The sequence below is a fragment of the Lepidochelys kempii genome, chromosome 1 (genome assembly GCF_965140285.1).
Source record: "Lepidochelys kempii isolate rLepKem1 chromosome 1, rLepKem1.hap1, whole genome shotgun sequence".
NCBI classification, from domain to species: Eukaryota; Metazoa; Chordata; order Testudines; family Cheloniidae; genus Lepidochelys; species Lepidochelys kempii.
Window position 1 is genome coordinate 285959159 of NC_136380.1, and position 26241 is coordinate 285985399.

The following is a 26241-nucleotide window of genomic DNA, read 5'->3' on the forward strand; positions in this document are numbered from 1 at the left end:
CTGACTGATACAGCTCCCCTCTGTAGCATTTTCAGGCTCATTTTTGTAGAGCTCTCATCCACAGCAATTTCAGGCCAGCTATCTCTAAATCTGCTGTGTAATACCGTTCTTGGCTGCCCAGAAAAATCTCCTGTCAGACTTCCTGGTATACATGGGATCAAATGGTACCTGTTATGCTGTATGGGCTGCGTTGTGGAAAACCGTCCATGACATCATTCTTAGTGCAGTGGTGGCTTTGATTGCAGAAACAGTCCAGGTCCTCATAGTATAGGCAAGCAGTGGGAGCTTTACCAGAGGTCCTGTTCCTGGTCTTCAGCTACCTCTGCTGGAGATCCTGTGCTTTGACTGCACTGGGACCAGGTATGAGAGTGCCCTGCTCTTCATTGGTTCTGTCAACGTCTTGTACAAGTCTATCTTCCCGTGACTCTTCTCCAAGCATTGAACATGCAGCTCTCCAAAAACAACAATCAAATCTAGGACCTCTGCAGGAGTTCACAAAGAAGCCTAGGGGAATGGGAAGCATGGGTCCACAGGGGAGGGAGGAAGGGGCATGGCTATAACATATGTGACTCCAGGTGTGTGAACTCACTACTATCTGGTATCAAAAAGAGGCACAGCTGGCTGCCAGCCTGCATTTAAACAAGGAGGTGAAATCCAGTCAAGATGACCCCAGAGCCATGGAGGTACACAGATAATCTGATCTAGGGGTGAAGCAATGCACTGGGGAGACTGCTAGAAGTATAGTAGTTAGGAGTGTGCATATGCAAACCTTAGAACAAACAAACTCATTGCAGGCAAGCAAACCATCCTCTTGCAAGGATTCATTACAGCAACTGAAGATGCCAAATTCACTTTTTAAAAGGTTATGTATAGATGCAAGGCACTTTAAGGCAAACTAAAGGTAATTGGATATAACATACCTATGCAGGCAAGCCCTATTACCAATCCTGAGCCATCCAGTCCTAAACTTGTTTCATTTTAGAAATGGCATCAGTTCACTTGATGTGTTAATCTGGCATGCAGATTCAATAGAATGCAAGCTTTCATTTTTAAAACAAGTTTTGACCCTTTGTGGCGAAGACAACCATCTGAACATGAATTAGTGTAGTCCTGTCCTAAACAGCAGATAGGTGGAAACTCTCCCATTCATCTCCCAGTGCTAACTATGAAGCCAATAATGGATATTTAGGAATCAGATTTGAAAATAATGTAGGTGTGCAATTTGCATACACAGTTAACAACTGTTCATACACACCAGTTAACTGCATGCAAAAATTGCCAAACAAAAGACAAAAGTAGTAGTGATCCCAGAAAGGGCTGTGCATCACTGAAACTGTAATCTTATCGCTGTTCAGTGGATTATCTGGACTCAGTAATAATTTAAAAATCAAAGCCCTGGGCCACATTTTCACATGTAATTGGGCCATCTCCCCAGACTGTTTGACATCTCTTATTGAGTGGTTTTAGCTAAACATGTCTCAGTGAACTGTGGTTTACCACTGAAGTGCTTGCACACTTAACTACGGTGGATCTATCAGGCACAAACAATGCACATTTTGACACTTAGTAAATTAGTATAATTATAAAGCTGTATTCTGTAAATAAATGATTGCACTGTTGTATCCTTAAAAATGCTTCAGATTGAGATACCAGACTAACTGAAATTTTTTCAGGCAGAGACAAGATTTAACATAAAAACCAATTACATTATGTGTTTATTAAGAAAAACTACTTCATATTTATATTGAAAAATAGTCATGTTCTTAAACATACACAATCTATAAAACTATACAGATAAGGCTCAATTGACTTCCAACTGGAATTTTTCAAAGTATTTTTCAAAGTACAAAGTATTGTAGAGGTGATTTGTGAATTTTCATGCTGTTTCAGTAAGAAATAAATAAATTAGTGCCAGATAAATGTCAAATTTTAATTTACAGGCATTGGATTAGTATTTGAGATTAATCTAATACAGGCATTGAGGCAAAACAAATATTCAAATATTTAAAACACAGTGTAATGGAAAAACACTATGTGCCCTCAATTCATTTCTATTAATATCTTACTCTGCTTATTTTGCCTCCTTTCCTTTTATCACCTGCCCTTTTAATTTCATCTATTTTCTCTGTGCCTATCCAGACACCTTCTAATGATCTCAAGTGTTAACGTTCCATTGGCTTCTTTCTGGTCTGAACAACTACACTTAGTGACATACAATTTCCCTATATTTCTCCTCCTCTTCTCATAAGGGCTACACTTTCTGCACAGCTACTGTGTAAAATAAAAAAAATCAAAGGCAACACAATCTGCACCACTATGTTCTGTTCAATTTAATAGTATTTTGTCCAGTGTAATGGTATCCTGTCCAGAGTGGATATTATTTAATAAAACTAATGCTATATTCTTTAAATACGATTCTGTACACTAGAGATTTAATGGTGGGAAATTCCAAAGCACTCAGTGTTGGCCCAACTCTGTTCTCACCAGAGGTAAGCCAATATTCTGCACTTTTGAAAATCGCACCCTTACCTGCTATGTGCAAAATTGCTTGTTTAAAATTTAATTTAACAGCAATGAAGGCATTTCATACTGCTATGCAGTTTGTTTGTTTTTAAAACATGTTATGGATATATATTCAGTGTTGTGTGGTGTTTTAAGCTTGGGATCCACATTAGATTACAATAGAAACTTGGCTAAAAGCCTCCTTAATCCCTGAAAAGATGCCTTTGATTCCTGCAACATAATATACCAGACAATTAAAATATTTAAATTAAAAGCTAAACCCTCTCAAAGTATTTGTATGTTTTCACTCTCTTACTGAACTCACCATCATCTACTTTTTTTCCTTTCTAAGAGCCTTCCTCTAATGCCGTGTGGCATTAACAAAATCAAAAATGTGTTAGCACAAAATCCTAACTATATCATGAAGAAAAATGCATTTATTTACAGTTAAATTAAATATAATTAATCAATAAGGGCATCTATGCCTTTCACATTACAGTGCTTTTCAACAAGAACATTAGGATGCAGTGGTCACACTTAGTTTATTCTGTTTTGAAAGATTCTGCCAAGTCTCCTATACTTAAAACTGGGAATATCACCGGAACTGGTAATCACTCTCAGATTTGAAGAAACTTTTTTTGGTGCACACATTATGGGTCATACCCTGCAAATGGATCCAGGTGGATGATCTCTATATGGCCAAAAGGATCCACGCATGCAACCAGTTGCAGGATCTGATTCTATATAATAAATACTAAATTGTTAACTGAAAAACTTTTTAGCCTGTCATTTAATGACAAAAGTGAAAACCCCATAATAATTTATCAACAGTACAGGCCCCAACACTTTTTACATCTCCAGTGAGCAACAATTTGTAAAACAAAAAAAGAGTGTTACTGAGGAAGAATATGAAGACCACAACTTGGTGAATGTGCTACTATTTAACTTGGAATATTAAAGAGTAATTCCACAGTTACAGAACAAGTTACATCTTTTCTAACCAGTTGATTTTGAATTAAAAAAATGTAATCTTTACTTTTAAGATCAATAACTTAATCTGAGAAGTACCACCTTATGATGCTGCTTATATAAGCTTTATATTCCTACTTAATAAAAGGCAAGGAAGACTTTCAGAAAACAAGGACAGAAACCTGTTTTGCTTATTGGAAAAAGATTAGTTTTGATTTTAAATTTAGTCATATGCCTGAGACATTATGTTACACCATTACTTTTTCTTACTCTTCGTCAAAAGCATGGCAAAAAAGTAATACAACATGGAATAGGCAACAATGCTTATTAAAGTACAATGTTTTTAAAGACTTCAATGCACCTCTATAAAACCTATAATATTGTAGCAGACAATGGGAAAATGTATACTAAACCAGAATTCAGTGATTTCATTGACACTACTATGATCTAAATTACAGAAAATATATAGTACTTTGTTTGTGGCTTGGAGAACACTGTTAATACTAGTCGTATAGCAGATCCAGGTTAGATTTGTGGTTGTATTCTCTCACTCTTTCTTCTGCCAGGGGCTGGAAATGATTTGGAGACCAAGCATTCAGCTTCAGAAGGGAAAATGAAGTGTTTCATGTTACAAAGTAGCAAACGGCGTCCAATTAAGGAGTAGCACTGACAGGTTATTAACAGAGCCTCATCTGGTCCTCTTTTCCCAGAAAGATGGTGGCTGCCCATAAAACTTACAGCCTAAGGAAGTTAAGATGGTGAATCCTTCTGGCTCTGAAAAGGATGCAGAGGACTTCCTCAAACAAGGTAAAAACAGTGCTTTGGGGAGAAACCTTTGATTCATATTAAGTGTATTTGAACTATGTATTAAAAGACTTAGGAAGTTTCACCCTCTTGGCCAGAAACCCCATGCCACACCAGGAAGTAACAAAGCAATGACTACAGAAGAAAAGAGGTTCACTGCATTGTTGTCCAGAATAGGTTTTCCAGATACGTGCTTTGAGTCTTTTGTTTGGTAGTTGACAACCATGCCAATACGCTTGTCAAAACCTGGGGAAAGAAGTAAATAAAAGATAAATTTACAGTACTATCATACTTGAGAGGAAATCCACTACCAAGACCTCAAATGTACATGACTGCCTACAAATGCTTAGTATATGACTGTGCAGTCAAACATATATAAAAAGGATAATTAACTAGCCAATAATTATCTATTATTATTAATTCTAAACTATTATTCTAAACTAACACCAATAGCCTCAAAGGAGGGAATCTAGATTCTAGACTTTTAATTAGAGAGAAGCTATTTTTAAAAAATGTAGTTACTGTTTCTATGAAATCTACATATGCAGTTCTACAAATAAGAAGCTAATGATAGTGGTAATCAAAACTAAAGAGTTCTGATATGAAAGATGCTGTTGACAAACAAATGGTTAGAAACAAAGTATGTCTGTCAAAAAGAATTAGTTTTCAATGATAAACGATGTAAAGAAAATGATTACTCTGTTTGATGGTAAGTCTACTCCTCTTAGATCAGTGGAGGAACATTTGGGGAGACACGCAGCGGGACCCAGGCCAGCCCCCACAAGGGGAGAGGGGTGGAGAGAGAGCACCACCCAGCTCCAGTCCCGCTCCGGCTCTGGCCCCAGCTGCAGCCCAGCTCTGCCCTCATTCCCTCTCCGACCCCAGGCCGGCTCTGCTTCTAGCCCCAGCTCCTCCCCTGTTCTCAGTTCTGCCTTCAGCCCAAGCTCCTCTGCTGAGCCAACTGTGCAGTAATGAAAGGGGAGGCAGACAGACAGATTCCATTACTGGTAAGGGGCGGACACAACAGGAAAAATTTGGGCACCACTGCCTTAAATGCTGAAATAGTACTCACTAACATCTCCACTTACAAAACAACAGTATTTACTAGCTAGCTGCAAGGCTTTCCCACCACCAGCCTAGCTGCTCTCTACTCTACCTTTGTATTAGCACAGTTTTAACATTGTTTTTCATTAGCTATCACAGTGCTCTCCCTGCCACTCCACTATTGTGTGTTCCAGGAGAAATGTACATTTCTAGAAAACTGACACATGAGGTGTTTGTGTGGGGAATGAGGGGAGGCGGAAGCACCTCAAAGCAGGCCAGTACAACATATGCCAGTATTTCTCTTGTAGCTTTTGAAGATCTCCTAATGCCCAGCATGTTAAAAGATAAGAATATTCACCGTGAACTTCTGTTTTATTGTAAAGAGATTCCTACAAACACCACAAAGACTTTTTCTTTTTTAAAGCCTGTTTGGAAAGCAGATAGCTGGCAGTCTTGTTGCCTCCTAATCACTTACTAAACTAAGGCCAAAACCAAAGTTCAGTGGTGAACAGGATGAGGCTACAGAGGCACTAACTTCATGCTGAGGTAGTTAACTTTTACTTAATACGTGCTATGGAAAGCCAAGCCTCATGTTTATTTTCTAGATAACTCGCCAAACCCAAGAAAAAGACCTTCTGCTCCCCATATTAACATCTTTAGTGAAAGCCACAATCGAAACCCAAATGCACTGCACAAGGGCCACTGCCTCCCGTAATCAAGTAGTACTTGACTCTACAACTAATCCCATTCAAATCAAGGTGACTATTTGCAAATTAATGCATTACTCCACCTAGTAAGGTGGGACAATTTGGCCTTAACTTTACTATGTTTGTGATAAGATAATAGAAGTAAAAGGGAAGTACTGTCATACAATATTAGACACACTTTGGTTTGATAGCAATTCAGTGGAACAAGACAGAAAAAAAGAACACAGTCAGTGTGCACTACTAGGATCTGACATATTCAAGCAAGGCCTGATGAAAAAATACTAATCATTTTTTTCCCTATCATACCATTTCACAAACATTTTCATGACTCGGAGGACAGCAGCCTCAGAAAATTTTGAAATGCCAAAATAAAAAAGTGGGGAGAAGAACCAAGATGGCAGAGGATAAGGATGAAGATAGGAGCAAAGGCAATTTATCTTCTTTCTGATCTCCACCATTCTATTTATCTCCCTTTGACCACTGTGGAAATCCCTCCATTCTTTCCCCATTTTAAAAACCACTTCCCCAGCCTCTCTGGAGTTAAAAGGGAGCTTTTAAGTTAATCAGAAAAATAAGCAGAAAATTTCTTACCAGTATATTGCATTGTAGCTCCTAAATATGAATCAATAATTGACCCCAGTAAACCAGCCATTGCGCCAAACACAACAAGTGGCCACTGTGGAGCAGATATATCCAGATCACTCACAAAAACAAGCTGAGTAATGAAGTAAGCCACACCTACTAGCATGCCACCAATGAGACTTGAAATTAGGCCCACTAATGTAACACCTCCATTAGTACCTAAATCAAAGAAAAAACAGAGTTGAGTTATAAACCATTTTGGAAGATGTATTAATTGGCTTTAATGGTTTACTTGACAGTGAAGACAGAACTACCCTCTCACTCCCAGAGGCTCCGTTACACTAGCCTTTGTTTCTCTAAAATTTCCAGTAGTGGCCAACACATTGTCTACACTGATGCTTTCACTATTGTTACTGCTGATGGAACTGCAACCAGTGTTAGCAGTGTGGGAAATTTTGGAGAAAAAAGGCTAGTGTAGACAAAGCAAGGACTGATCCTTCCTGACTGGCATTGTGCTGGGTAGCTTACCCTGCAAAGTTGCTGCCTATGAACTACCACTTGAGTAATCAGATACTTCAATCTCCATGGCTATTAATCCAGAAAATTTCACAAACAATAAGTTAAATAAATATTAAACAAAATTGGAAAGAAAAAAAGTGTCAGTATTACTTAGGCACTTTAATTTTAGGGGTAGAGCGGGAGGAAGATAAAGATATCCTCCCAACCCGTACATTTAACTCTATTTAGCCAGAGTGAGTATCTACTATTCAAACTTTCAGAAGTAGTTCACCAAGATATGTTTTGCCCAAAAGATATTTAAAAGAATTATCTAAAAAAGCAACACGTTTACCAACTTACGCAAAAGGAACCCAGTGAGCATTTATGGTGGGGAAAAAAAAAAAAAAAAAAAAGAGGCAAACTACTGTCTTCACACAATTTAGAAATCAACTTACAATAACCAACTCTCAAATTTAGGGATCTAGATTTCTTTGCTTCAAGAAAACTCAATACTATGAATTGCTTTAAGAGTTAGCAATGTCATCAACTATAGGAGACAGGGAATGGTAAGACAGCAAAGCAGGAAATGAATTGACTATTTGGTTTAAAAGTGCATTTTTATAATCTTTACATTTAAAACACACATTCTGCTACCAATTAGAAATCTTATCTAGCTTGATTTTAAAAAGCATTTCACTTCCCCTTTTTTAAAGGAAGTCAGATGACAATTACCATTCCTTATATCTATAAAATCTATCTTTAAATCTACTGCAATACGAACACACTAATGGTAGTAAAAACAAGCAGTCTCAGAATTCTGTAAGGGTTTTATCTCACAGGATGCTATCTAACTGCAGGTATGTGAATTTTTTTCATAGTAGTAAATCTGTCAAAAAACGCATTTTTCAGGTCACTGAAACTATTCACAAAATCAGGTCAAACACCTGAAAATGAAAAAAATTGTTTTGGGTCAAACAAAATGTTTTGTTCAACCCAAAACTGAATTATTTTTTTTCCTGTTTTGGCAAGAAAAAACTGTTTCAGTTTGAACCAAACCAAAAGTTATTTTTTAATTTTTTGCTCTCTCTCCAAGCTATTTTTTTTATTTACAGGCCATGACAAACAGAATGTGGTAAATACTATGTCAACGTACTTATTTTTACCACATAAAACTTCACAATACTAGCAGAATTTGATTTATTCTTTTTATGGATATGGTTATGTTAAGGGTCCCAGACACAAATGACACATTATTAAGACAAGAATGTATAAATCAGCAAGGCCTTACCAACTGGAACCTTTTCCCATGTTGTTATTAACCTTGGCTCACTTTTACTCCAGACACTGCCAATCTCTGAAGCCCACGTATCTCCAGCAGAGCAGGCCAAAGCTCCCAAAAGGGATAAACACATCCATGATGCAGTGTACTGCTTGGAAAAGTCTATTGGAATTTCACCTGGTCCATTTTCTATCATATATAGCAGAGCCAGCTCCGTAGGGACACCACCATTACAGAATACTTGCACCCAATTCCTCTGCCCACCTTGAGTAAAACAAAAACAAAAATATTTGAATATTTTCATCTGTAGCAGAGAAACTTGACATTCAGCCACATCATACAGTAGCAAAAGCAAATTAAAAAGCGCAAAACTCAAAAAACATGAAAATCTCAAGTCACAATCACTACTTTTAGTTTACTACTATTAAATGAACCACTAGCAAGCACATTGCTTCTAGTCCAGGATGGGGATAAAGAGGAGAAGAATGCTTTACAGTGTTCTCTATTCTGTGTACTACTATATAATATCTCTAACTTTCAAAAGTATCAGGTAAAACACAGTAGCTATTCTTTACAGGTTGTTGGACAGTACAATTCTTCGTGTTTACCTTCTTTGAATTCTGAATCTATACGCTTCTTCACATCTTCTTTCCACTTAGTAAGTTTTGAAGAAGTAACAAAAAACATGAGCAAGGCAGTGAAGAAGCTGTAATTTGCAATTGTTAGGATAAATCCAACCACTAATCCTGAAAAGGGAGGGGGGGGGAATAAAGCAAGTTTAGTTCATGCAATCATCTTTTCAAAACAATTAACAGGAAATTATTTTGGAGTCTCAAAAATTATCAATTACCCCTTCATGATAAACCTACAATAAAATGACAGTGCAATTAGCTAGATCATTACTGTAGTTCCTGAAAACTGTCTACACAATTTAAAAAGAGCCAACCATTTTGACTGAAATTTTTTTGGGGCTTTTTTGCTTTGATCTTGTCCTTTAACATTCCTGAATCTTCCACTAAGTATCTGGACAGTATATGGTTTCTGAAACAGCCATCTGATATTGCCAGGAAACAGTAACACCCATCTATGCAAAATACAAAGAAAATTAAACAATAAGATGAGGCAAATGACATCTAAGTGAAAATCCCTGGATATACCCTGCCTGGAGTATTTTATTGTTTCTAGGCAGAAAGGAGACAAAGAGCTATTGTTATGTTTCCAGCCACCACTATCTAAATGCTGACCTTTTCATGACTTGGATTCTCCCTCCCCCCCCCCCCCCCTTTTTTTTTTTTTAAAACATAGAGCCACCTCTTTGGATCATTTGACAGATTGCGCATTCCCTGCCATCCATTCATATCATGTCCTGATAGTTGCTAATCTCTTTTTTTTTTGTTCATTTTCTCTCTTGCTTTTTCTTTTCTGTCTGTTATTTCCTTTTTGCCATCCTTCCCTTTGTTGCTTTTTCACATGTTCGTTTTTAACTTTTCTCCTCCTCACCGTGTACTTTGGATTCCCTCTACTTACTCAACTGCTCATCAGAAGCCATATTCTGCTAGTAAAAGAAGTCTACTGGTGCCACCTGAGGCTCAGCTAGCTCAATGTCACTGCAGTACAGAAGCTTGGCCTGACTCTCTATATAAGTGAGCTGCTCCTCCAGTTGGTTACGGTAGGAGTTACAAAGGGAGAAGAAAAGTAAAGTTGGTGGCTTTCAAGGTATTGCCTGCCATTCTACCTGCAGATGAAGTACCATATTTGCAGTGTGTGATAAAAGAAGGGAAGATTTGGGGTCGTGCTCTTTCTCCCCAACACTGATCCTCATTTCTGCCCTGTGCCTCATGAAATGGACTAGCACCATAGCTACAAAGCTTGCATCAGAGTTCGGTAATGTTACTCTACTGTACCTTGGTGTTTCTCCATCTAGTCAAGAAAAGCAGGCTTGAACAGATCATTAATTTCCTTTTTATTTTTGGGAGGCAAGAAAGGAGCACTGCCCATCCTTCAGCAAAGGGAACCACAGAGAACAGTCTGGGTCTGTATCACATAAACTGAAGAATCAAGCAGATAGGCTCCCTCCACGTCTCAGATTGAGGGAATTGCTTTCCAGCAGCCTCCTTCCCCATACTCCTTTCACTCTTCTGGCTTAGCATGGATGAAAAGAGACTGCAACCGTCAGTCTCTCCACAAAGACTCCAGATACTGCAGAGTAAGATGGTGTATGTTATCTCATGTCTCATTGCCATTATTGTAGTGGATTTTATAGCTAAAACAGTGAGCTGTAGTTACAGGAGCATAAACTGCTTGCTTAAACAAGTATAAATGACACACAACATTAAACCAACATGAAGCCATGACAGATATTGTATGCTTACACTTATATGTTTACATTATTACTGGATTGAGAGTAGGAAGTCCTTAAAAGTGCACAGAAAAGCAAAAATTAAGAAAGGCACATTAGCTTATATATTAAATAGGTCACTTAATATTCCCAGAAAATACATACCCCCTAAAGCTCCACTGTGATCCAGGCTCTTCTTCTTAAAGCCTCGTGAAGCAATCATTAGTGGAACGACAACTGAAAAAAGCCAACGCCATGGAGAAATAGGCCGTAAAGTACCTGAGAAGTTAAAATAAAGTATTAAATAAAATATTACATACTCGTCTTCTGAAGGATAGAAAATGGTCTACATGTCAGAATAGTAAATCTTTACTAATATGCATTTACATTCTGAACATACAAATCAGACCTGCTTTATTTTCCTCACCCCTTTTACAATTCAGAAGAGAAATACTTTAACTCTGTTTTAGAACAACACATTGAAAAGGACCTTCTCCCTTTGTTTAGTATTCACATAAATTAATCCATATAAAGAGAAAGTATTCAGTTTAGTAATAAAAACTTTACTAATCAGAAAAGGAACCAAACTGCAGGGAAATGACATAATTTTTAAATTTCTAAAAGGGAATTACAGACAGTGAAAATTAAAATTCAAAAATACAAAACTAACTGAAGCCTGATTTTAATTTTGGTAGAATGGATGGTGTAATTGTGATTTTACAGCAAATACATAAAGACACTAACGGACTAATGACATTATGGGACCTTTTTCTTCCTAACTTCAAGTAAAGACGTAAAATAATATAAAGCCTATAAAACTTAATTTTCAAAATATTATTTTTATTACTTTTATGTAGCGATGGCAGGACTACATTTGAATAAATAAACCAATTCACAGAAATCTTTCCAGTACCTTATATTCTGATCGCTTCTCTAGAACTATATGAAGAAGTTTCAACAATATATTTTATAGTACATTATGCAATAAATACAAATGATTTTGAAAAAACATTTCACCTTTAACTAAAAACTTCTTTGACAAATAATCTTGGCAATTTAATAAAGTATCCTGAAGACTGGTTAAAACAAATAGAATTATAAACACCTAGAGGAACATGATGTGACAGAGACAAACCAAAACGGTTTATGTAAAGGAAATTTATGTCTCTCGAAACTCCTAAAGTTCTTTGTATGTGTCAACACAAGAGTAGATAAAGGAGAACATACAGTTAAAATGTAGTTGGACCTTCCAAGAGCCTTTGACATTGTCATGTACAAAAAGACTATTAAGGGAATGAAATATTCATGGAGGGGGAAGTAAAGTACTATAATGGTCATGGATCAGAAACTGTCTAGATATAAAGCATGCAGTAGGAATAAATGGACAATTTTTAACTTTTTCCACTCAACATATATGAACTTTCTATACACAAGTATTCATTCATAGGGTATATTTATCTTCAAAACATCCCTTTATATTTGATCAACCTCTTATTATCTATGTATTTATTTTGTTCAAATCCTGTAGTAACCAATACATTATAAAATCTACTTGATCCTAATATAAAGCTATCATTGCTTCCACTGCAATGATTAATCATACTTTTATTTGTCTAAGCCAGTAACGTTGCGGATCTGTCCTTCTCCAAACATGAGCTATCAAACACCTGGCTGGAAATACTAATTGTGTAATAGTCCAACCTCCTTTGGACTATTACACATATAGAATCATTGTTGGTTTTGTGGTTGGCCTAATCTTAAAAATTCTAGCATTTTCCTCCAAAATACCATTACAGGGGGGTCCCCGGTACAAGTCTCCCCCTTATCCGTTGTTTCGCCTATCCATTGCTCATCAATAGGGGAACGTGTTCTGATTCACTTTGGTCCCTATCTGCGTATCCGTCATTTGCAGTACTGTACTGTAAGTTGCAAATGACAGATATCTCGATTGGGACCGATGTGAATTGGAACACATTCCCCTATTGACGAGGGATGGATATGCGACAGAGATGCATAGCCATGGGTGGGCTGCGGCTCACCCACTTAATATCCTGGCCTACCCCCCCAGCCTCAGCTCTGCTCCTGCCCCAGCGCTTGCCCCATACCGCCGCCTGGCATGTCAGCCAAGGAGCAGGGTTGGGCCCCGGGGGCTTCCAAGCTCCTGACCCTCCTCTCTGGCTGGAGCGCTGGGCGGAGTGGAGCAAGGCCCCACACCCCAACCCCACTCCCCGGCAGGAGCGCCGGGCGGACAGAGCATGGCAAGCCCCAAGTGCCAGGCGGAGCAGGTACACACATTTTTACCAGGCCCCCCTTTTTTCCAGTAGCCCCTGGCCAGAGCATCTATCACATCCCCCTCCACCACAAGACCAGCTTGGTGGTGGTGGGGGGGGGGGGGCGGCCAGCTCGCTCTTACCCCTCCACTCCCCATCACTGCCCGCCCACCCAATGTCCTCCTCTTACCTATGCCACTGCTGAACCAGCGGGTCCCTGGTATACATTGTTTCGGTATCCGTGGCCAGGGTGGATAAAAATCAATGATTTAAAAAAAAAAAATTAAAAATTGGATTTTATTTAAATTGGATTTTTTTGATAAAATGCTTTTTGAGGAAAAAGCCTATCTAAAGATAGTTTTAATTAAGATACAGTATAGCTCAGAGATATCTCATCATGGAATGGGGATTATAAATGAGAAAAAGCAGTGCTTGGTCAGCAGAGCTCAAAGCTCTGCAGATGCAGGGGTTCTTGATCCCCAAGGGCTCAGGGGTATTACAGAGCAGGCACATTCTGCAGTGATGTATCTGAAGTCTGGCATGACATGAGTAATTAAAACATGGAAAGAGGCCTCATTTCTTGGAGGACAGAATTAGGGAAGTAAACAGATCATTAGGCTGAGGTCAGTAGGCTAAAAAGACAATGTCTGGGCCGGCTACAATAGGAGGGAGAACACCCACTGAACCATTTATTAACAATGGACAAGATAAGTTAGGACTGTAAAAAGAGGAGGTTGAGAGTGCACAATGCATGGTCAGAGCAGGCTGCAGAGGGACTGGTTCTTGCAAAATAACCAAGCCAATCCAAAAATGTGTGATGCAATGTATAGTAAATGCAATGCAACGCAACGTGTAAATGTATATAAATGAAGAGGTTTTCTGTGTAATTTTGGAGGCGTGGTACGCCCTATACCCACCCCCTACACTTGAGTCTGATCAGCTTTGCATAGGTTTGCTGTATGCCAAGTTAAAGAACCTGAATGACGAAATACGGAGTCAAACGAGGTTTTTGGATTCCAGAGAACAGAATGAGGTGTTCTACCACAACTAGACAAATTATTCTGGATAAGTAGGGCCTTTCATTTTTGGCTTTTATTGCATTTAATTCTGCCTGGGAATCCAAGAAATGAGTCTGCTATGGGCAATGATTTAACTATTTTGAAAAAATTAGCTTAAATGCCCTGTATAACAACAACAATAACAAAAACAGGTGAAAATTGATGGAAAAAAACTATTTATTTTTCTGGGTAAATACTGGGGTTTATTTTGATGGACGGAAGAACAAGGGAAAAAATTGTTCAGTAGATTAATGCTTTGGTGAATGGAATTCAATGTGGTTTGCTGCAGAACTAAAACATAACTCAAAACATGAGTTTAACAAAACAACACATCTCTAAACCCAAAATAAAACTTATTTGAATAAACAGTTTACTGTTGTAGACTTAGAACAGGGGTTCTCAAACTGGGGGTCAGGATGTTAGATCATATTAAAGTAGTTCTGTATTAAAATCCATAGTTTAAATTCCAGGGTATTACTAATTAAGAGGTCTCTTGGTTTTTAGTACCGTTTCTCTCCCGCTGTGTGTGAAAATTGCAAGCTCCTAATTGTTAGTACATTCTAAGACAGAGTCTGTTCTCAAAGCAATTCTTTGTAACAACCACCACTCAGAGAGAGACTCAAAGCAATACTCTGTAACAGAAACAGCACCCAGAGACTCCTCGCCCTTTTGTTGTATTCATCTCGCTTTGTTAACAATTGTGATTAAAATAGAGATAGAGGATGTATGTGGATGGATGCTTGGTGTGGATAATAACTGAATGATCAGGGAAGTGCCAGCCTAAGAAGGCAGTGTCCATTGGCTGAAGAAGGCGTCAAGTGGAAATAACCAGAGGACCCCCCGGAGGGCAGACTGGAATCCACCCAACAGCCTCAAGAATGGGAGAACCAAAGAACAAGATAACATCTGTCAGCACGGAGCTGTCAGGAATGTGACATCTGCTGATTGATTCAGCAACAGCATGATGAAGCAATTCCCATAGACTGGCATATGAAGACATTCCTATAAAAATGGACTCTAGAAAGTGAGAACTTTGGGGTCTGATTCTGTAAACCAACTTCCAGGAGCATCAGATGTGCATCTGACGAGGCCCTGCTCCCTCCTCATGTCCAGGCCACCTGGCCAGTGGCTTGGCATGAGCAACTCTAAGGCTGGTAACTATGATAACACCTTGCAGAACCTGTGTGTTAAATGTGGTATTTTGGCTTTTCCCCTTTAATAAGATCCTGCTGGTTTTTATTTTATTGGTATAACCAGGACCTCTCAGGGGGTTGCGAAGTTAATACATGGGGGGTCCTGGGCTGTCAGCCTCCACCCCAAATCCCACTTTGCCTCTAGCATTTATAACAGTGTTAAATATACAAAAAAGTGTTTTTAATTTATAAAGGGGGGGGGTCGCACTCAAGGGCTTGCTATGTAAAGGGGATCACCAGTGTAAAAGTTTGAGAACCACGGACTTAGAACTATTAGCCTATAAACATTTACATTTAATAACTGGGCCACGCCATTTGCAGCACATACACTTAACTTCATTCCTTTCTCATGGGGTTTTTTTTTTTGTTTTGTTTTTTTTTTTACAACTTTTGAATACTTCCTTGTGTTCTGAAATGTATTCAGATACAGATTTTTGTTTTCTTCCCATTTTAGTGGGAGATCTTTAAACCATTATCTGCTGACAGCTTTAAATGTGTACGTGGTGGGTGTGAGATTCATCAGTACATTCAGATGTGCACGCACTTCAGAGCTTGTGTTTGTATCTTCTAGACCAAAGGTTCTCAAACTGTGGTCCGCGAGCTCCATTCAGGTGGTCCACAGATAGTTCCCTCTAAGGTGCGCACCTGGGCGGCCGCACACAACAGAATGAAGGGCCACCACTAATGGCATGGCTCCACTAATTAGGCATGGCTCCACTAATTAGGTGCCTGGACCCTGGAGAAGAAGCACATGTAAGATGAGATGGTGGTCTTGGGGGGAATAGGTGGGAGGGAGCAGTGGGTGAGAAGAGCGGGTGGTGGGAATTTGGGACATGCATGGCTGCGGCGGCCAGAGAAAGTGGCAACTTTCCCCAGCTCCAGGACTGTGGCTGCCGGGGAGAGATGGCCCTCCTTCCCAACCCCAGCTCTGGGGCTGCCATGGCAGGGGAGAAAGGACAAATCCGTTGCATTAGAAAGGTAAGACCACTGATATTAAAATGAGTGTGCGCTCTTACTTGTAGAACAAAAAAACATTATTAAGGTTTTTTTTTTTTTTTTTTTTAAAATAGGGCTTTTATCCAAAGCGCTTTACAATAGTTAGCTAAGGGTACAAATAACATTTGGAAAGATCATTAAGTGGTCTGCCGAGACCCTCAGCAATTTTCAAGTGGTCCATGAAAAAAAAAGTTTGAGAACCACTGTTCTAGACCAAGGGTTCCCAAATTTGTTTTGTGGGCCAGGCACCACTTCCCGCAGCTCCCATTGGCTGGAAACGGCGAACCATGGCCACTGGGAGCAGCACGTGGCCATACCTGAGGATGCTCAGGTAAACAAAGGGTCTCGTGGCCCCCCAGGGGCTTACCCTGAACAAGCTGCAAACCAAGTTTGGAAACCCCTGTTCTAGACTAATACATAGCCTTTTTACTTCAACAGGCAGCTTTGCATATACACACAGACTAACGTATTATCATAATACATATATCTCATGCAATGTATTGTATTTTCCTAATAAAACAAGTCATTTTTATATGAATGACACAAAAGTAGGGTGAAAAATAGGAAAAAAGTGAATAATACTTTTTGTAAAACCTGGGATTTTTTTTGGTAAAATTCGGTTTAAACTGAAAACGAAGGAGCTTATGGATAAGGCAATTGGAAAAGGTCTCAGAGGGAATCCCAACAAATGATGCATGTCTTACGCTATGCAAAAAGATTCACAAGACAGAAGTACCCCTTCTTCTCCTCTGTACCAGAGTGCAAAGCAAGTGCTTTGGGAGATGACAGGAAGGCAGCCTTGTTGCTATGAACCTCTTATAGTATACATAGGAGAGGAGCTCCACTTGGGCATACAGTAACCCCCCCCCCCTTAAAGTCGTCCCGGTTAACACTGTTTCGTTGTTACATTGCTGATCAATTAGGGAACAGGCTCATTTAAAGTTGTGCAATGCTCCCTTATAATGTCGTTTGGCAGCCGCCTGCTTTGTCCACTGCTTGCAGGAAGAGCAGCCCGTTGGAGCTAGCTGGTGGGGGCTTGGATCCAAGGTGGATAGGCAGCCACCCTGTCAGCTCCCCGCTCCCCTAAGTTCCCTGTGCAGCTGCTGCCCAGCAGGCTATCAATTGCCAGCAGTTCAGCTGTCCCTCCCCCCACTGCCATGTGCTGCTCCTGCCCTCTGCCTTGGAGCTGCTCCCCGAGCCTCCTGCTTCTTGGGGGGGGGGGGGGGAGAGCAAGGGCTAATGTCAGGGTGTCCCTCTCCCCCTTGCTCCTGCACCCCGCTTACCCCATCTCCATAGAGCAGGGGGACATAGGACAGAGGGAGCTTCCTGGCAGCAGCTGTGGTCTCAGCTTGCTGATTAACTTAACAAGGCAGTGTACTTGAGTGGGTCGGTTTACTTAAAGGGGAAAGGCGCATGGCTCTCTCACACACACGCGGTGTGTGTCTTTGTCTGCCATGCTGTCTCCCCTCCCTCCATTCCTGCTGCCTTGTAGAGTGTGAGGCTGCATTAACAATGAGTTAACCGTTGGAAGGCTCAGCCAATTGCTAGTTCATCATTTAGCACTAAGGCATTCCTTGGGAAATATCCCACCCTCTGATGTCAGCACCTCAACCAAGCTTCACAATCATCTTTGTTTAAAACTTATACTGTGTGTGTGTGTGTGTGTGTGTATTTTATATCTTTTGTCTGGCAAAAATAAAAAAAATTTCCTGGAACCTAACCCCCCCATTTACATTAATTCTTATGGGGAAATTGGATTCGCTTAAAGTCGCATTTTTCAGGAACCTAACTACAACGTTAAGTGAGGAGTTACTGTACCTAAGATGAAAAGGAGTATTTGTGGCACCTTAGAGACTAACAAATTTATTTGAGCATAAGCTTTCGTGAGCTACAGCTCACTTCATCAGGTGCATTCAGTGGAAAATACAGTGGGGAGATTTATGTACATAGAGAACAAGAAACAATGGGTGTTACCATACACACTGTAACGAGAGTGATCACTTAAGGTGAGCTATTATTCTCGTTACAGTGTGTATGTACATAAATCTCCCCACTGTATTTTCCACTGAATGCATCCGATGAAGTGAGCTGTAGCTCAAGAAAGCTTATGCTCAAATAAATTGGTTAGTCTCTAAGGTGCCACAAGTACTCCTTTTCTTTTTGCGAATACAGACTAACACGGCTGCTACTCTGAAACCTGTACCTAAGATGTGCAAGAAAAAGCCTAGTAATTTCCAGGATCACCCAACACAAAATTTTCTATACAAATTTGTATGGGTACTGTGCATGCCAACTGATTTTAAATTTACAAGGCTTCTTATATTTCTTTTGAGAAAATAAGTAAATTTCCATGTAAAAACTCTTCAGTTAAATTACTATACTATTACTCACAGAGTTCATACATGTGGTTAAGGACAATATAAACATGTGGCAGTTCCCTTTACACACTGCAGCCACCTTAACTCAAAACCAAAAGAAACACTGATGAATTCTTTCAACGGTATTGAAAAGTCTTTGTAATTAAGTATATCGTTAGCGATGCAGATGTTGAAAGAATCTGCATGTTGTGATTCAGTTAGGGTAATAGATGGAACGTGTACAGTCACCAGACATAATCACTAAAAGGATAATAGAACATTTACGTGAAGTATTCTTTAATACTCTCCTACTACAATGATCCTAACATGTATTTTCTCTACAAGTAATAATATTGATTGAAGAAAAATCTTAACTGCAAATTAACAAAATATGATCAAGATATATTTTATGAGAGGATTGGCACATCTTGCTTCTGGAGGCTGAGCTCATTGCACACACTCCTTGTATTCCTCAATTCCCCCCACAAGCTCCCAGGGTCACCCTCCCATTTCCCTCCATTTTAGGAACTCCATGCAGAAACCCCTCCTTCATGCCAGGGGCTCTGTGTGCCCCCTTTTCTCCCTGTGCCACTTGTCTCTGTGCCCCCCATCTGCCGCCTGTCTCTGAGCCCCTCGTCCTATGTTCCCCCTTACACAATTATTTCATTTTTTCTGTCTGGGAGATAAGTCATTCAGGGCAACCACATTTTAAACTCTATTGAATCAATGGGCAGAGCTGAGATGAGGGGTACTATGCTGGAAGGTATTAATGGCTACCATCAACCGGTTCTTTGATCTATAGACCATTACAGATCTCACTGAAGCTGACTGGTCTCTAACCACATGCCAGGAATCATAGAATATCAGGGTTGGAAGGGACCCCAGAAGGTCATCTAGTCCAACCCCCTGCTCAAAGCAGGACCAATTCCCAGTTAAATCATCCCAGCCAGGGCTTTGTCAAGCCTGACCTTAAAAACCTCTAAGGAAGGAGATTCTACCACCTCCCTAGGTAACGCATTCCAGTGTTTCACCACCCTCTTAGTGAAAAAGTTTTTCCTAATATCCAATCTAAACCTCCCCCACTGCAACTTCATGTGAGCCTTCATGTGTCCTCCACTGGTTTTTCAGCTTTCATCAAAATCCATAGGGTCCTACTGATGACTAGAACATTCTCTAAAAATTTGGAGTTGACAGGAGGCAGTATGAAAAAGTTATCATTTGCTAACAGAGACAGAGAGACGATGGGGGTTCAAGTTGAGCATATGGCTAAGTTTTGCTCAGCCAAGTAGGCTGGCCACGGACTTACCATAGTATGTACTTGCTGTCATAGACACAATCCAGAAAGATAACGAAATACAAATAAGCAGGCTCAAAATGACAATATTTGTCATCATTTTGATAGATTCTTTGTAATCCTCCTGCTGGTATGACATGGGAATTCAGAAGACAGTTACCTATGGGAGGAAAAGATCACATACACAATTTCAATTAAAGAACCATTTTTGTTAAAAACAAAGTTTAATGCAGGGGCTGTGGCTTGGGCCGTAGCACTGGGGGACCATTCCTCAGATCCCTGCTGAGTTAAAGACAACTACACTCCCACATGGCAGCGCCCCCCACCCCCCGACAGGGGAGCCTCTGGAAACTAACCCAGCAAGAGGGAGCCTCTCCCAACGCGCACACACAAGGGACGCCAAGTCCATGTCACCACCGAAAGGAAAGAGGGAAAGTCAGAAAGGGCAGAACAAGTTTGTGACAGCCCCCCACCTCCATGGGAGCGTGTCGGGCGGGCCCTTCCCCGTACGGTGGAGATTCAAGGGTGGTGGTGTGGGGTCTGCGTGAGGGGCTGGGCGGGTCCCTGCACCTTGCACAAGGTGGCGGCCCGGCTGCGGCGGCGCCTCTAGGCCCAGGTCGGCGCAGAAGGGGGGGGGAGGGGGGCACTCAACCTCACCCTCTGCCAGGCACGGCGAGCTCGCTGTCCTGCCCCGGCCGCTGGGCGAGCCTCATGCTTGGCCCCCGCGCCGTCGGGCACCAGCGCCGCCAGATCGACCCCGGCTCCGCGCAGCCTCAGGGCTCCGGCCGCCACCCAGCCGCGCATGCTCCGTGCTTCCTGCCCATCTGCGGCCGCTCAGGGAAATACTCTCCGCCGCTCGCGCAGCGCCGTGACAGCGTGGGGGGGGGGGGGGGACGGGGACGCGGGGAACTGAGCCCCCATGCCCCACCGAGCCCGTGAGAGCGGGGACTGGCCCTTCCCCACTGGCTCCGTGCCCCGCCGTGCCTGGGACAATGGGTTCCGACCCCTCCCGGAGTCCCACCGAGCACGTCTCCCCACACCTGTGACAGCAGAGACTAATCCCCCCTCAGAGCCCGCGCCCCCTGCGTGACAGTGGGGACTGACCTGCCCGCCGAGCCTATGCCCCCACCCCTATGCCAGGGGGGAGTAAGGCACCCCCGCACATCGAGCCCATGCTCTCCATGACTGGAACTGAATCCCACCCCCACCCCATTCCTGCCCGCCCTTGTGGCAGTGGGGACTGACACACCCCCACCGAGCCCATGCCCTGCACACCCACCAGTGACAGCGGCGACTGCCCCCCCAATCTCTCTGACAGCAGGACTAACCTCACTCACAGAGCCCATGGCCTTCTGACAGCAGGGACTGCCCGCCTAGCCTTGTGATAGCAGGATCTGATTCCCCCCCACTGAGGCCAGCCCCCACAACTTCCAAGTAACAATGGGGACTACCCACCCCACTGAAACTGTTCCCCCCAAACTCCTCAGCAAGCTGGGGCTTCTTCCCCCCACGCCAGTGTCCCCATCCCATGAGTTACAGCTTGGGCTCTGGCCCCATCCCCTCCTTGAGACTAGAACTGAGACATGAGGCTGTTTCACCCCACTCCAGCACAGAACCTGTGACTGCCTCCCCACTCTCTTTGACTAAGCATCAAGTCTGTGCCTCCATCAGTCTCTTCAGTGAGAGTTAAGGCTGTGCTCCCCTCTCTTGTACTGACTATATGCTCTCCCATCCCCTCTATGAGAGTGGCACCTGGGGCTGTCTCTCCCTCCTCCACACTGAACATCGAGTATTTACCTTTCCCAATACTTCAGGGAGAACCAGGGCTGTGTGCCCCTCTCCTTGTGATGCGCCTGTACTCCATACTGTCTCCTCAATGAGATCTCCCTCCATGCTCAGACCTGGGCTGCGTGCCCCATCCTTTGCAGTGAATATTGATTCTATGCCCAACCCCTCCTCCAGTCACTAAGCACCAAGTCTGTGACACCACCTACTTTACACATTCCCACTCAGTCAGTTCTGGGCTGGTCAGTACTGACTGTACAATTTGAAGCCAATGATCTCTAGAATTCCATATATGATTTACATTCTGAAACAATCAATCAAACAATCAAAAATTAATAGGTAACAATCTCACTTACCAATTCACAGAATAACAATGACAGGATGATGGCATCAACATAAGGATTAGAGCCTGAAATCATGGTGGTAGTAGTGATATCTCTAAATGTCCTGAGTGAGATTTTAAACTTGTTGAAACACAGCAAAATCCTTCAGCATCAGAGGCAGACTTTAACACCGCCTTATAATTAGCTTCAGCTGAGTGCATACCAACCCAGTCTGGCAACTTTTCTGAGTACATGCCAGAATTGTTTAGCGGGTGCCAGACAATCAACGAAGAAACCAGTAAGAGTTATTAAGAGAGGTGCTGTGTGACCACAAATATTGTGTGGGTGGAAACCTGGCTATGAGTGCATCTGACTCCAAGTATCAGAGACTTTGTACATCCACAAAGCAAAGAAAGGTATGAAATTCCACAGCCTTCTGTATATTCTCCTTCCCCTTTGGGGCAGATAGCCATCAAATGTACAAGATTTTTGGGATCATTCTGCACAATTCTGACGTATCATTCAGAGATTCTATATTGTTATATACACAGCCCATATAATGAAAGGCCTATATCCCACAAATACTTATACAGCTAAGTAACTATAAGCAAACAAAAACAACAATGAGTCCTTGTGGCACCTTAGAGACTAACAAATTTATTTGGGCATAAGCTTTCATGGGCTAAAATCCACCTCCTCCAATGCATGGAGTGAAAAAAACAATAAGCAGAATATATATTATAGCACATGAAAAGATGGGAGTTGCCTTACCAAGTGGGGTGGGGGGGGGGCAGTGTCAGCGCTAATGAGTCAATTCAATTAAGGTCAAAGTGGCCTATTCTCAACAGTTGACAAGAAGGGGTGAATACCAAGAAAGGGAAAATTACTTTTGTAGTGCTAACAAGGCCAATGCAATCAAGGTGGCCCATTTCCAACAGCTGACAAGAAGGTGTGAGTATCAGCAGAGGGAAAATTACTTTTTGTAGCTTATATGGCAGAGGGGCATTGCTAGCACATGATGGCATATATTACATTGGTAGATGTGCAGATGAATGAGCTCCTGATGGTGTGGCTGATGTAGTAAGGTCCTTTGATGGTGTCCCTTGAATAGATATGCAGACAGAGTTAGCAACGACCATGTACATTGGCCAAACCAGAGAGTCTCTATGCAAAAAGAATAAATGGACACAAATCAGATATCAAGAATTGTAACATTCAAAAACCAATAGGAGAACACTTCAATCTTCCTGGACACTCAATAACAGACTTAAAAGTGGCAATTCTTCAACAAAAAAACTTCAAAAACAGACTCCCAACGAGAAACCGTAGAACTGGAATTAATTTGCAAACTGGACACCATCAAATTAGGCCTGAATAAAGACTGGGAGTGGATGGGTCACTACAAAAAGTAATTTTCCCTCTGCTGATACTCACACCTTGTCAACTGTTGGAAATGGGCCACCTTGATTGGATTGGCCTTGTTAGCACTACAAAAGTAATTTTCCCAGCTAAGATTGGGGATCTTCTGGCAATAGTTGCAAGAGCTCAGAGGTTCTTTTGTTGTTGTAGAGATGGAGGAATAATTCATAGGCTGCTTGCAGGCCTTTCTGCTTTGTCTACACTAGGGGTCTGATCCTGCAAATATTTACACGCATGCTTAATTTAATTAAAGTCTATAGGACTATTCTTGTGCTTAAAGTTAAGCTCCTACATAAGTGTTTACAGCATACAGGCTCTGGTAATTTTAGTGAAAAAATTACCACTGATGCCACCATCAGGTCAAGTGTTTCAGACAAGACTCTGGTGACATTCAGCCTATTTACAACTCTATTTTGTGGGTATAAAAGCCAACAGCCATTGGAATCTTCTCTGCACTACAACTCCCATCAGTGCTAACACTGGTGTAGCTGAACAGGTTGTAGTGTTGGTGTCTCCGTCCCCCCAAAAAATCCCTTGTGTAAACATGGCCTTATTTGCAAACTGTCTGAAATAATCAACAAACAGCTAACATGATTGTAGGGTTAAACTGATAAAAACAAAACAAACGAGGCAATTGTTTAAGGACCACACTGAACTAACAATGCTAGAGTTCATGCATACAAATACTTAACAGAATCTAAATTACCTAACTTTAAAAATAAGGCAAGATCAAGCTTATTCAGATCACTAGCCTAATAAACCATTGCCTAGTTAGTGGCAATCAACTCCATAATTTATTCATTCCAATATGAATTTATCTATCTCCAATATTATTTTTGTTTGTAAAATATTAAAGTTAGTGGTAGCACACTGAAAAGTTAAGGAGAGTTACTGTTGGAGCAAAAGGGCTGTGTTGAGCTGTGCTCATCCTGAACAAAAGACTGTAAAGACTGGATCAGCTATCCAGAAAGGTTTCAAGTTGTAATTTTACCTGATTATAAAGAAGGTTGGAATCACTAATTCTGTAATGATGATTGCACATATATTCACCTTCTCTTTCTTTCAGTTTGTGGGGCTTTGGTCCATAATCTGTCAAAACCTCATTTGCTTTGCCCCAAGCATCTTCAGCTATGATAAGCCAAAATATATGCCTGTTGGGTCCAGGATTTAGAGGTAACTTGTATAACACACATGAAGCAATATGATCAAGATTTTTAAAAAATAGGAACCTAAAGTTAGGGTCTTTTAGACATCTCAATAAGTAGCCAGATTTTCAAAAGTGCTAAGCACCTAGCAGCTTCTAACGAAGTCAACCCAAATGCTAACTTTAGTGTCCTGTTTTTTTTAAATCTTGGCTTGTGTTTTTATTGGCACCTGCAAAAATGATACATAAGTTCTGGATCCTGAATATGGAACTATGCTTGAGGAAATGGGATTATATATTTTAATTAACGATTATAGGACAATACAACATCAGACATATCAAGCAAACAGCACTAAACAGTTGAGAACAAATGGTACTCATCCCTGTAGTTCCTGACCAAAGAAGAACTTTACTTCTTCTATACTGTTTTGTACTATGTTGTTTTTAGACTTTCTCACTCCATAATTATTGTTCTTATTCAATACAAATTTACACTACCTTTCTTATGGGCAAAGATTTAAATAAAATATATTAAAACTTTCACACAGTCTTGTTTTAAGAATACTGTTCTTAAATCATTAAAAAAGTTAAGTGCCTTCCATGCTCAGTACACAGTGTTCAACACCTAATAACTAAATTTCTATAAATCTAAGCAGCACACATTACTCATTCATGCTTGTAAAATTTATAATCTATATATTTTTAAATAAACCGTGAGCCATCCAGTGCCAAAAAAGCAACTAAACAATTTTCTTAATGGTTTGGAAAAAAAACCTAACAGGCCTGAAAGCCTTTTCTTTCAACTTTCGTAAATAAATGCCCCTCTGGTCTAAGCAACATCATGAAAAGTTTCAACTAAAAGCTATCTTTTAAAAGAAGGTGTATGCAACTGAAAGCAAAATTTTAGAACTGAAGGCCTTTTTATCTTCAGCTACAGCACTCCAATCACAGCACTATAAAACAAAACTGGTTTTGAGTCTAGAAGTTCCTACACTGCAGTACCATAATAAGAAAAAGGAATGGATAATGGATGTAGGATGTCTGGAGATACTAGCATACTACTGTACACAGTATATTAATCACAATACACTCATCTACATTCTGGGATTTTTGCAGATAATTTTAGAAATATTTCAGGATTTGGCATTTTCTAATGTAGGTTTGTAATATCAGAGCATAAAATGTCTCCTGTACCAGAGAGCTCTTGAAAATAAATTTTGTTTTCTGCTTTTTTCCCCCTTCCCCTCCTTTCTAACACTCTAATATAGTATTTTTCATCTTCTTTTCTTCATCACTTCTCAAAGTAAATTCATATCCATGATATCTCTGTTTCTGAAAACACATTGTTTATATCACTTTTCAGGTTCTTTCCTTAGAGCTGTAACATTGAAAGGGAACACTCTCATTATAAATTAGTCAATTTTTACCTGGTTTTGGGTGTTTTTAAATAACAGGAACTATATTAGTTTAATCAAGGAATAACAGGAAGAGCAGGGGGAACTGGAAATCTTAACCGGTGAGCTTATGCCAATTAGGGTTGGAGCTGAGTCTATATAAATACAACTCTAGGCCTGCTAATATAGTTACCTTGGAATTAGTTTGATAGTAAAGATCAGAAAACTTGGACTGTTCTTAATTATTTAAGGTGTTTGGTAGTTCTGTGTACATTTTATTCATTT

At 40.7% G+C, this 26241-nt stretch overlaps 1 protein-coding gene across 2 annotated transcripts; it reads right to left on the reverse strand.

The window, feature by feature from the left end:
- Positions 1-1685: 1685 nt before the first annotated feature.
- Positions 1686-20821, reverse strand: TMEM19 (transmembrane protein 19). Of its 2 annotated transcripts, XM_073327769.2 has the most exons (7): positions 20549-20820; positions 19904-20051; positions 10889-11002; positions 8994-9131; positions 8395-8649; positions 6618-6827; positions 1686-4521 (listed from the first exon to the last, which is right to left on the reverse strand). In XM_073327769.2, the coding sequence occupies exons 2-7, from the start codon at positions 20028-20030 to the stop codon at positions 4358-4360; spliced, it is 1008 nt and encodes a 335-aa protein (XP_073183870.1). In that variant the 5' UTR covers positions 20031-20051; positions 20549-20820; the 3' UTR covers positions 1686-4357. The 2 variants fall into 2 exon arrangements, with proteins under 2 accessions (XP_073183870.1, XP_073183871.1); XM_073327770.2 differs by lacking the exon at positions 8994-9131 and having other exon boundaries at positions 20549-20821.
- Positions 20822-26241: the final 5420 nt, after the last annotated feature.

Bases quoted from the DNA above. Each gene is read 5' to 3' on its own strand.
- TMEM19 (XM_073327769.2), bottom strand. From the start codon at position 20,030: ATGTCATACCAGCAGGAGGATTACAAAGAATCTATCAAAATGATGACA. The intron at 9,132-10,888 runs GTATGTATTTTC...CTCCCTTTTCAG, and splicing joins TCACAGTGGAGCTTTAGGGG to GATTAGTGGTTGGATTTATC. The intron at 4,522-6,617 runs GTAAGAAATTTT...TTCTTTCCCCAG, and splicing joins AGCTACAATGCAATATACTG to GTTTTGACAAGCGTATTGGC.